The sequence below is a fragment of the Anguilla rostrata genome, chromosome 14 (genome assembly GCF_018555375.3).
Source record: "Anguilla rostrata isolate EN2019 chromosome 14, ASM1855537v3, whole genome shotgun sequence".
Lineage (NCBI taxonomy): Eukaryota > Metazoa > Chordata > Actinopteri > Anguilliformes > Anguillidae > Anguilla > Anguilla rostrata.
The window spans coordinates 19,037,643-19,050,507 of NC_057946.1; the positions used below are offsets into that span (position 1 = coordinate 19,037,643).

General features: G+C 40.2%; 1 protein-coding gene across 3 annotated transcripts in view; it reads left to right on the forward strand.

Annotated features, from left to right (window-relative positions):
• LOC135239390 (E3 ubiquitin-protein ligase UHRF2-like) overlaps positions 1-12,865 on the forward strand; it is a 53,025-nt gene that overhangs the window by 20,122 nt on the left and 20,038 nt on the right. For all 3 annotated transcript variants that reach the window (XM_064308007.1, XM_064308008.1, XM_064308009.1), the window contains exon 3: positions 6,670-6,956. In XM_064308007.1, the coding sequence (XP_064164077.1) occupies positions 6,670-6,956 (287 nt within the window). The remainder of the gene's footprint in view (positions 1-6,669; positions 6,957-12,865) is intronic.

Genomic DNA, 12,865 nt, shown 5'->3' on the forward strand with positions numbered 1-12,865 from the left:
TGGGATTGGAAGGAACCACAGTAATGAAGGGATCACAGTCTGAAAGGGCCGTGCATAGTTATATATTTCTGTTTGAGTTTATTACCAGGCTCTTCTCACTGTTGGTGTGCAGGGTCATTTGAACAAATTATTTTACAGCTTCATAGTTACAAGTGACTCTGAGCCCAAAGGCAAACCCTCCTGTCGCCAGGGACTGAAAGAGAGGTAGGCAATATGGCATATAAAAATATATTATATCTTTAGCCCCTTGGGATTATAAACGTACAGTATGTTGTAGCATTTACATACATACATACAATATAAGTCATGATATGGCCGACTGTGGAGCGATTTACGTGTACGGTAAATGCAGTTCAGACATAAATACTTAAAATACACAAAATTATACATTGTGTTGGATCGCAGCCATACACCCACAAGTGTTAAGTCTACCAGTGTTTCACTAAACTGTGTGTGACTAGAGCGCAATATGAACAATATCCTTTAAACCGTATTGTATATTAAACCGCAAACACTGTATCAGTCACCCCTGACATACAGTAATGATTTTAGCAAACAAAAATACATTTTTATGACAAAGAAGTGAGGGAATATGCCAGTTCAGATTTTGAATGAATGTTTTCCACGTCTGTCTCTGCACTGTTTTAATCGCTGGGGTATAGTTCTTGACAGAACGGTGTTATAGGGAGGTTAAAAAGCATCAAAACGCTATGAGTACTGGCTGGGTCTTGTGTCCTGTGTTCCAAGCAGACGTGTTTCCAGACCTTAGCTCCGGGGACTGACTGGCTGCCAGAAATGACCGAAAAAAGATTTTTGCACAGGACAGGCATGATTTTGGCATGGGCACAGAAACCTGTAGAGACTGTGCCAATGGCCTTTCAACAAGGGCAACTATTCAAAGGAACTGACTGGCTGTTTAGCGCTAACAAACAAACAAGACAGAAAATATATACACTGGCTGCAGGTTCTGCTGAGGAAATCATCCCAGAATCTGACGAGCCACTACAAGTGTTTACGGGGCTAATAGTGGTAGAATTAACAATAATCGCAGTAGTATTTAAATAGTCTACAGCCACAGAAGTGCCTTTTTATTTAAGAGAAAGTATAAACTTCCACCTCCTCACACACACACACACACACACACACAAATACACACTCTGGCGCACACAAATACACGTGCGCACTCAAACACACGCAAACACAGAAGAATACTTTAGTTGCATACATTTTAAACACTAATGAAATAAACTATCCTACGTAATAAATGTGTCTGACGTGTAAAGCTGAATATCAGAAGTCATTAGGGCTATAAGACTCTTCTGAATGTTGCTGAAATTTAAAAAAATACATTTTCCAAGCCAATCTTGCTATACTATACACAAAGCATATATAATTCAAGGCAATGCTCCTTATGTCTTCATTGTTCAAGTGCCCCAGAGATAGTTTTTGCACTTCATTTTGATGCCCACTAAATCCTACATTTTGAAGTAAAATTGTGTTGTGATTTAGAGTTAATTTAAACATATATGAAAAATGAAATGCATAAATTTAGTGTGCTTGTGGTGACGGTTTAGGGCCGGGTGCATACAGTAAAGGCATAGACAGAGTAACTGTATTTCACTGGTGAAGGCAGTCTGCAAAAATTTTGAATGTGTTTATTACTGTGTGTTTATTCCCATTATGTGTTTATTCCCAGAAATGGCATGCTAACTCACAGACTACTGTACATATTAAAATATCCCTACATAAAAATGGTAAATGGTTTGTCATAAGTAGGTCCACCGGTGACCCACCCAGATTTAAACTTGTATTCCACCTGTTTCCTGTAGAAGTCCCTGTAGGTACTCAAATAAAACAGTCAAGTGGCCAATTATACTATATTGAGTTGGCTAATTGTATTGTCTATAAAAAAACAATCCGTTTACATATAATACAAGGAGAGTGAAAGGAAGGAAAGTGGACATGGATAGACATCAAATACCCAAGGCCTGTCTTTGAGTAGCCACTGCAACGGTATAACCCCTGTACACCCCTAACAGATGGATTGAAAGGGGATTTAGTTTGCTTTCTGTGGGTGTTATTATATCAATACATGTATGTTTCCAGTTGGCCCAGACGGGTTCTGTCTGAGGTGAAAGATATTTCTGATATTTACACAAGTTTCTAATGGCTAGCCAGGAGGATCATCCAATGGATGTAAATACACTGAACTTAAAGCAGACAGCCTGCACTTTAAATGCATATTTGTTGTATTATTTCAAATCCAGGGTGCCGGAGTACAGATCCAAAACAACAAAAACTGTGTCACTGTCCCCAATACATTTGCATTTAACTATGTAAATGTCTACAATATCCTTCGTATGGAGCAATCAAAAAAAGCGGACTAAAACTAGCCCTATAATTTATTTTACCCAGCCTGCATAGATGCATGATAAGGAGAAACAGCACAGACTACCCTGTGGCTGAGCACTTTAATAACCATAAACATGACATTTGCAGCATAAGGTTTGACAGAACTGAAAAGGTTACACTGGCACTGGGAGGATAAGGTATTGAGCAGGTTTCACTGCCGTGTGAAGCCTACTGCTGTAGTTTGTGATGAATTGGACTTCCTTTTTTATGATATAAAATATAGAATTATTATAATTTGTATCTAATTATATAATAATATATTTGACAAGATTATAATAATAGCTGATGCACAAACTACTAAATGAGCCTTCAACCCTATTTTCTCTTGGGTCTTCTGTTTGATCACTTTAATTCTGATGAATGTTGAAATGACCAGAACATTAACTGGAACAATTTTACAGTACTGAGAGAACACAGTGTGCAGGAGTCTTTTTCTATATTTGAACAGCTTGCAACAATTTAACAGTGAATCAAGAAAGAAGACACTAGGCTAACTATTGAAAACAAACGAGAATCAATTAAGGTTTGAGAACAACACCAATGGGGAATCCAGTTTCAGTAGGAGAAAGGACAGCTTGAGTGGCAACTGGATGTCATTCAAGATTTGTGCCATATAAATATTCCATTGGAAAAAGTGGAATATATGGATAATACAACAACCCTCATAAACTCTAAAATAAGACCTATTTCTATCAACCATATTACAAAGTACATGAGGCTGTCAGGATTTTTGATCCCAAGCAGGAATTCTGCCTTGGCGTGTCAGCAAGCCCTCCCACCCGTCCACGAGACATGGTTCCAGGTTTCAATGGGAAGTGTAGATCTGGGCAATTACAAATAGTTGAGAATACCCCACTGCAATGTTTTCTTGTGGGATACAGATGAGGAAATATTTCTGAACGTTAATCAAGAGGCGAAATGAGACTTGCAACCAGAAAGGTGCAACGCTTCAGATGGACACTTTTTCCCCAAGCATCGTCAGTCGGTGACTGAAAAGACTGTTGGAAACTAACCATGATCAGATTTACTCACTGAATTAGGACCTCGAATTTCTGTTCAATAGAAAAAAATACATTTTTATAATTATTTTTTATACCTCTGCTGAAATCTATTTCATTTTTAATCATACTATGTATGTTTTCAACTATTTCTGTGTAAATTTAAAGTTATATAACTGTACTAATTCTTGAGGGGAGTATTTCCCACAGCTAACATCGCCTGTGCAATATTTTTATTTATGTCTGCGAACCTAAATAATCAGACAGATTTTTGTTTGAGTGCTGCTTACCGACATCGCTGTTATTCATTGTCCATGCTTAATTAGTGGTAATGATTTTGTCAATGGAAATAATTGAGATTGTTCAGTTTGGGAAATTGTTTGAAACGTGCTTTGACAAAAAGCCTATGAACCTCTTGTTGGCAGAGGACTGAAGTATATGCAAAACAGGCAAGCAGGTGGAAACAAACTGGTAACCTTATTTATAAGAAACAAACATTCACCCACTTGCAAAACACAAATGAGAGAAAACACTTTTATTGTAGAATTCTAAAGAACTCTTTTTTGGGTGGCGAAATCTTTCAGTTAAGAGATTACACACTGCTCTTCTGCTCCCATATAATTGATTTTATTTGCACGGCACGACGTTTGATTCCCCAGTACACTAATACATTATTTTATTTTATACATTTCTTAATTATATCCCAAATAAGTCTATATCTTTGCACAGTGTGTTGTGTTCCTTAGCTGTTTTTTGGACAAAATGTTCTGGACACATCTTCAGTCAGAACAGTAGCTGAGAACAGGACTAACAGCTGCCTGTTTTTCACTTTTTAAAACTCGGGTGAAGTGCTTTATGAAACCTTCAATAATTGAGACCTTTCAAAAGGGAATTAATATCGAGGGCATCTCTTACACAGAACACTGCTATCGAAGAAAGCGCCTAATCGTGTCCTGTCATTCTAGGCAGAGATGACTGTAATAATCTGACTCACCGTTTTCAACCCTGGCACTCTTTATAGTGATATAGACTAGGGTTATGTTATCACTTCAGAATGTTCGTCATTCAGTGTGAATAATAGGTATGGAAGTACAACTGCCAGTGCATAGCACATTGAACCAGTCCCGGTCTTACTAGAAATGGGTTAGTGCACAGAGAGCCAACCCTAGCTCACTGCGAGCTAAAACAGATTTCTTTGCCGGGGTTCTCATCCGTGTCTTCGCATTTGTGTCTGCGAATTGAAACAGACATGTGATGGCAGTTCTGGCTGCCATTATGGTTTTTATTCAGGCTGAATTGCTATCAAATTTGTTGCCAGCATTACTTCTGCATTTGCACTGTTTATCCATCAGAGCCGATGGCACTGCGCAAGGTTAAGCACTCCGTTTGTCACGGGAATAGGACGATAGAATTTGCAGAACATGTTGTAATGCAAGTGTCGATAGCAGTATTACATTCTTTCTGTGTCTGCTTATCACCTTCTATTTCTGATCGGTGTGTGTGTGTGTGTGTGTGTGTGCGCTGCTTGCATGACTTTGCATGCGTGTGTTTTGTAGTGTTTGTGGGTTTAATCGGGGTGGGAAATCTTGGTCGAGCTTCTCTGTGCTTCAGTGGACTGCGACAAATTGCTTCTGCTCAGTTTCTGCAGGAGGAACAGGCTCGCACAAATGGAAAAAGAGGAATAATCGTGTCTGTTGTGTAAAACTACAGCAGGTGTGGCTGCACATTGTCGACCATCGACCAGTATTTCTGCTGATTGTGTTCTCAAGCCTGTTCTTTGTGCGTTTTTTTATTATAATTTTTTTTTTTACACTGCTCTGCGTTTATTCCTGCAGCGCAGTGACGTGGTTGGGAAGATGGCGGTGTCTTTGTCCTTTGGTTAAGTAGAACAGCATTATGAATGACTGCTACCAACGGCGTAAAGCAGCAGTGCTTCCTGTTAATCAGTGTCATTTTCCACTTGTTGGCTGTATCGCACTCTCCGAAACACACACACACACCCTTCTCTGCAAGCCCAGACATTCCATTATTTCAGACCCCGAAAAGCACCATTTCTTTCGTTCTCCAAACACTCCTTCCTTGTTTATTTATACGGATGGGTTCTTTTCATTCCCAGAGACCAGGTGGCAGAGAATATATAACAGCAGTAATAATGATTACAAAACCAATGTGAGTACCCAATAAAAAAAAAATACATGACGTGGATTCCCGAGCAATTGACAAAGCAGAAACTGGTTAATATTCTCTCTGGGTAGAGGGTGTAATTATTGTCATTTTTTGACCAAGGCTTAAGGCTCTTTGGTCCTTTGTCCTCCTCCTCACTTTGCTCTTCCCTCTTTTTCTTGACTGTTATTTTTTTAAATAAATCATTTGATTTTATCATTACTTTTTCTTTTATAATAAGCAGTGTCATTTAGCATTGTATTGATTTGGTTCCGCAGTGTTTTTTTTAGACTACGTTGTTTGATAAATATTACTACATTGTATGTATTCTTTTTTAAATATATATTTCTATGGTTATAATTGAACAAATAATTTGCTAGCCATATATAAGATTAATGGAGGGTTTGTGTATACTTGAACATTACTCCCAAGGAGGAGGAAACTAGTCTGAATGTTATTTTATTTTTTAAATATTAATATTAGTTTGTCTTCAACAACATTGTCCCACTTTTCTTGAGACAGTTACACAAGATGGTTAAAGAGCTCATATCCCATTATTAAGCAGTTTTCGTTGAGCTTGCTGTTAGTTATAAATCTGGAGTTTACGGCCAAAATAAATACTATAATGAATAATGTATACATAGAAATGACATAACTGTGTGAGTTGTTCTATTTGTCTCAGCACGTGAAACCCCTGACTTGAGTTACAGTTATGATTTTGATATGAAATGAATTATAAATTGTTTGTGTATAATTCAATACAAAGCTAGTTAGTTCACCTTGCAGGCAATTACACACAATTTGGATTTGATCACTGGAGTCTGTGATTTGTGAATATGATTTGGTCAAGCACCAGCTCTTTAAGGAGAGCATTTGGAAAGATAACAAGTCATTAGCATTAGCTACTGCTGCCATCTTTACTCCTGATATAGGAAAAGTATTGAGACATACCAGAACTGATGATTTGTTCTTGAATTAAAAGATAGGGATTGACATTCATCAAAACCCCTGTGTCCGTGCCATGTGAACACACAGCTTGCACCTGGCTTTGTCCGAACGAGACGCTAAATGAGGCTTTCCTTTGTGTTCTCCCCAGATAAACGAGCTGGTGGACTGCAGGGACATCAGCATCGGCGCCTGGTTTGAGGCCAGCATCGTGCGGGTGACCCGAGCCTCAAAGGGACAGAATGGCAAACCCAGCGCTTTGGGACAGGGTGGCAAGCTGAGCAAAAGGACTAACGGCAAGCTGGATTTAGACCAAAGCCACTCTGGCCTGGACAATAACGGAAACTCTGTTTTGAACTCGGACAGTGCACCGTCCACCTCTCACACGGACTGCAGAGACAGTGAGGAGGAGGTCGCGTATCATATCAAATATGACGAGTAAGTGCTGACAGGAAGGGTGTGGCACCTCCATGTTTCCTCCAAGGAGCCCTGCTTGGAAGATGCAGTTTTTTTTCTGGAATATTCTGTGGCCTTTTCTCCCCGGCTCACAGTAATCTCGTTCAGATTGGCCTGCGTTTTACGTGCGGTTCCTTACTTGTGCTATGTGACGGAATACAGTGTGACGGCTTGGTTTATTGTTGGTTTTGTGATGCTTGCTGGGATGGTTGGGATCCTGTGAGGTAAGTGATGTCTAAAGTGATGCTGAGTCAGCTGAAATTTGAAATGGTGTGAAAGCTGGCCAAGGTAGGAGGTTGAAGCGTGCATATCACGGTTGTTGGAGTCCTCTGAAATTTGACAATTGTCAAAAATACTTTACTTAACTGCTACTTTAAGCACATTGCAGACCACAGGTTATGTTAAAAAAAGTATTAAATTGTATTTAATTTAATTATTTAACAACCATTTCAAAACGAAAGCCATAACATCCTTTCTTCCAAAACCAGTAAACAAAACTACAGCTTATGTTTAATTCCAAATTTTTATGGACAAATATTCACTGTGATCCACCAGGACACCATCAAGTATAATAAAACTTGTGTTTGAGACGTATGTTACAGCACAGACCGCTAAGTGTAGCACTTCACTTTGCGTATTCACATTTAAATGCTGGGACCAAGAAACGGACAGAGAAGAGGTTGCTACTTCCTGTAATATTGGGCAGTGTGTTTGAGGCTCTCACTAAGAAACTGGAACAAAAGCAGAGTGAGAGATTGAGAGCGCATGCCTGTGAATCCTCACATCCGCTGTGTCATCAGCCCGCGGGCCAAATGGCTGTCAAACAGTATTTTCTAGGCATCTCAAATGGAGAACAACATGCTTCCATGCTACACCGGTAGCCTGCTGTACAGTGCAAATCCCTGCAGTTCACCAAAACATTTATTTGCGACGCTGCATGTCCATTTGTAGATTTTACAGGATACAAAGGGCAGTTTGAAACCCCGGCATAAGCATGTATGGCTTTCTGTTACTGCATTCTGTGTGAGATGACATGTACAAAATAACAAATAGATGCTTAGTTCCAGAATGTGGGCATGAATATAAGCAGTTACCCTCATTACAATCTGAACACCACTGAGAAATGCACATTGTACATGTACCAAAAGCAGTTTTTACCTAAAGATTAGGAGCACGTCATTGGGCCATCGATTCAGGAGTTAACATAATAGGTTAAGCCAGCATAATGGCAAACTACATTGTATTCACTAGCCAGCTGGCTACCAGGAAAAAATGGATTTCAAGAAAGCTGAATTCAACCTGTGAATCAGCAGTGACATTTACGGACGTGAACTTGCGGTCCTGGGCCTTGAGTGAACGGCGAGGATCTGGTGCTTACTCATGACCGTAGTCTGGTGTGAATGGGTCAAATGCGGGTTAAACCCGTGTTCAGTATCCCATGTCAGCCCCGGGTTTTGTGTGTGGAAGAGGCATCAGTGTTGGAACCACTGCCTAAGTTATTCCTTCGGAACGACAGAAGTAATACCACTTGCTGCATATTTGTAGCACTGAAGTGTAGTAGCCTCCAAAGTTGTCTTCACCCTCTCCAAGCTCCTTTTATTGTGTGGAGATTATTGCTGAATGACTAGGAATCTGAGGGCATTGTACAAATGCTGTGTGGTTGATTTGGTGTTCACAATATGTAGAATGATCAGATTGAGAGAAAAAGGTTGCCATTGACCCTGAAGGGAAGTGAAACTATTGAATCAGTGAATTATTCATTGGTCTACGGTGGGCTCCCTCACAGCTGTAGAAGAGTCCAATGCTGAGCCCTGGTCAAAGCAGAGAAGGTGTATTTTTACAACGTTTTTATCCATATTAGGAATGCACAAAATAATAATATAACTACTTGTATAGGGGACATTTTATGTGAAGTTAGACAAAAGAAAATCTCAGATAACCAACAAAGAAATGTTCTGGCAGAAAGTCCATTTGACACATATTTGAAATTAGAGTCAGAGATGCTTCTTAAGAAAATGAACCATTTTCAGGTATTTTTGGCCCCATAGATCCTGTAATTTTTTAACTTTAAACCTGTTGACATAATGGAATCATTGGAGGATCTGAACATTGTCAAGTGTACAATTATGTAAGATATGTACATTTATACACTTATTTATGAAATGTGAAAATGGTAAGTTTATTTCAAAAGTACCCCTTCTGATTGTGCTTATCTTCTGATGTGTTGTTCTATTGTATAAACACAGAAACAATCAGAGTAGGATTACTGGTACTTTTTGAACTGCAGGACATCTTTGTGTGCATGTGGGGGTGTGTCAGAAATGTAAAAAAATATACTTACTAAGAATCAAAACTGAAACCTTTTTTTTATTTATTTATTTTTTTTATTAATCTGATGCATCCTGGGAATTTTTTTTCCAAATTCACACAAGATTACCCACAGCATTTTTGAGTGTATTCAAAGCCCTAGCAAAAATGAAACAAAGACTTTCACTGTAAGGGTAATTAAAGAAGTAACACAAAACAAAGTTACATTATTTATTTATGTGCCGAGAATTAAAAGGAGCTCCGATGGAGTTGGCATTTCAGGATTTAGGCCTAGATGTGCATGCTGAAGGTTCAAAAAATATTCTGGCAGGACATTCTACTGTCTTCAGCCTCAGAAAACCTGCCTCACCCCTAGAATTAATGTGGACGTAATGAGCTAATGTGTAAATTTAAACAGTTTTCCAAATGAGCAATTCCAGAACTGAGCATTCTACAAGCATACAGAGTCTGTTTACTGATGACTATGCTGATATCTCAGGTTTAATTGTGCCGGGGGAAAAAAACCTAATGACATAAACTATGACTTAGAAAGGAGCTTCAGGAGATTTCAGCTGTTGACTCCCAACACTGGGTGTAAAATGAACCAAGATGGCCAAGGCTCATCCCTTCCAGTTAATCCTGTCCAGTCTCTTTTCCTAATCACACGTTAATGTTACATTAACTTCGCTAAGGTTTCCTGCCCTTGTCGGGTGTAGTTTGTGTACTTGCAGTCAGCTGCTGAAACAGTGAGGTAACGGAGTTGACTCAGAGATGATAAAGCACAAAGATACAGGATTTCTGCTGGAGTGGTTCCCATTTTTAATCGAAAGGTGACTGGCAGGTGTAGTTCTGTCCAGTTCTTTTTTCTTTCAGTGCTTGCTTGATGTGGTATTTTATAGGTCTTACATGTTTGTGTGTGGATATGTGTCTCATTGATCTAAGTGGAGGGAGTAAACGGGCAAACTAAGTCAACACCATTTGTAAAGGAACTTAGGCCTGGTTCAAGAAAAGCGGGAGAATGAGGTGTTATCCATTGTTGTGATTATGCAGTGGAGAAACAAGCTTAATGCAGTTGCTTATATGGTGAACTATCAGCACATCTTTATGCTAAGCGTAGCTGTCAACATGGCTGTCCTGTTGCTAGTGACACTGAATTTCAAAATCTTTAGGTGCCCTGTTCTTAGCGCAGTGTGTATATTCCAAGTAATACTTGATTTAGAAGGTGAATGATTAATTTTTTTTTCTTTAATATGATTAAATGTATTTAACCTTGTGTCAAACATCAGTGTTCAGAGCAGCAGTTGCATATCGATTTTGGTGAGTTTTCATTATCTATACTGGAGATCTATATTGGCAGCTTAAGATCTGTAACCCATTTGTGCAGTTGCTTTTTTTTTTTCATGGACAATTAAGTTGAAATCCCTCAGTTTCTGGATCCACATGCAATGCTCCATCGAAGATTTGAACGCGCAACCCTTTGGTCTGCAGGGAGAGGTTGAAGCGACCGTTTGAAACCGCAGATTCTGTCTACACTCTTTTTGCCTGCAGCTAGGGGAGGAATTTGGAGTCTCTTTTTCTGGCAAATTCATTCAGAGCGAGCCGTTTCCATGGTTACCGAGTTCTTGGGAGCGTTACTTTCTCAGCCATCATGAATGCTTAAAATCTGAGCAGTGGGTGATGCGTTAGGCACGTTGAACTGGCCAAACTTTGTTAACCAGTAACCAGTAATAGCCTGTTTTGAATGATTCAAAAATTAAAAATGACTAATACTAGTTATTTTTTCCTATTTTTGGAACAGCTAGCTCTGTGCTCCCTGATTTTAAATATTTGAAGGACTGCAGTTGTATTGTTTTGTATTTTGATCATGAAATTTGGCTCCCAGACCCTGCCTTGTTGTATAATTTTGAGGAGAACAGTGTTCGAAATGCAAACCACCTGTTTCTGATGAATATTTTGGACAGAATGTTAAAACTGCCTTAAACCAAATTCTACGTGACTGCCTCTGTGATCACCTCTCTGGTTTATAGGGGTATGTTCTGCAGCAGCTAGCACCACAGTGCTGCCATATGGTCCAATTTAAATTCACTATGTAATCAAGTAATACATTAAACAAACCAGACATAAATATGTACAACAACAAAAAAATCTGATGATACGCATCACTGTTTCTCAAAAAAACTGAAGAGGGAATTATACACCAAGTGGTTATTGAAGCGCATTGTAGGTTTATAAATAAGGTTTATTTAATAATCGTAGGTGGCGAGTCTGCATCAGAGATCATGGTCTCGCAGTTCGCCTGCGTTCCCGTTCCTTCATGCTTTTTTCTCTCCGTCGCCACTGCGGTATGAAATGGCGCCGTCCAGTTACCCGGAGAGCACAATGGGCTTTATTTACGCAGTAGCTCGGCTGGGAGGGGTGTGCTGCGCAGTGCTAATGTTTGCTATATTTGTGTTTTTTATTATCAAAATCAACCAGACACAGCAGATATAAACCACGGTTGGCTCAAAACGGGAGAGGCTGCTAAGCCCTGCAAAGCTTTTAAATCATGGTTATAGCAGGAGCTGTTTTCACCGAGGTGGGAATTGCCGCTCGGTTTATTATGATTGAATAACCACGTTCATGCCGAACTGGGTATATTGCTTATCTATGAACACACATTGGAAGCATGCCTCGGTTCGACTATTGCAACTCTAATTCTGAGTTTGGTTATGATGAGCCGAATTTAGAAAGCTGAAAGAGGAGTTGGGGGCAGTTGTCAAACCGGACGTCGTCTGTAATGAGATTGCTTTATGTACAGGGAAACGGGGTGAAGGAAGAACGGCAGTCGGTTCAAATGGACGCGTGGTTGAAAACGTTTTTGAAAACGAAGCATTTGGAGCATCTGTAAGCTCTCAAAATGTCTTAAGCGTGTGGTAAGCAGACGTCAGTGTTTTTTTTTTCTTCTTTTTTTCTTCTCCTTCACATTATTAAAATAAAATGGAGGACGATCCCGTAGCTTTGAAAGCTTACAAAGCCCTCCGTTGCAAATGAGCAGGAGGTTAACGAGACGCGGTGGTCTGGCTCTGTGCGGCCGTGATTGCGCTCAGGCTGCCGTTCAGCCGCAGTCCTCCAGCAGCCTGTGAGCGGCCTCGCGCTCCTGCGTCTCTCCCCCTCGTACCGGGGCTCTTCCTAATTCGCCATTTCGATCACGTACTGCGGCATAGCGAAGGCGTAGGAGAAAAAAAAAAAAAAGCTGGAGGACGTCTCGCGAATCCTCGTATCTGCAGAGACGGCCAGATCTTTTCCTTCCTGTTATTCGTTTCACCCTCCTATGAATATGAAACGGCAGACGCCCTGCCCGTTTCTGCCTGTTCTCTGTCTAGCCTCCGGTCTGTCCCGTCGGACCACCGCCCACCTCCCCTCTCCGCCGCTCATGTGACCTCTGTCCAGTCGGGAGGTTCCCATAGTCCCCCTGTCCGTCATCGATTTTCCGCGTGGTCCCTTCCCGGACCTGGCATTTATACGGAAGATGTCTGCGCTACCCCACCAGAGCCCCCTTAATCCTCTCTTTTTTTTAAAAAAAGGCCTGCATGCTCCCCCTTATT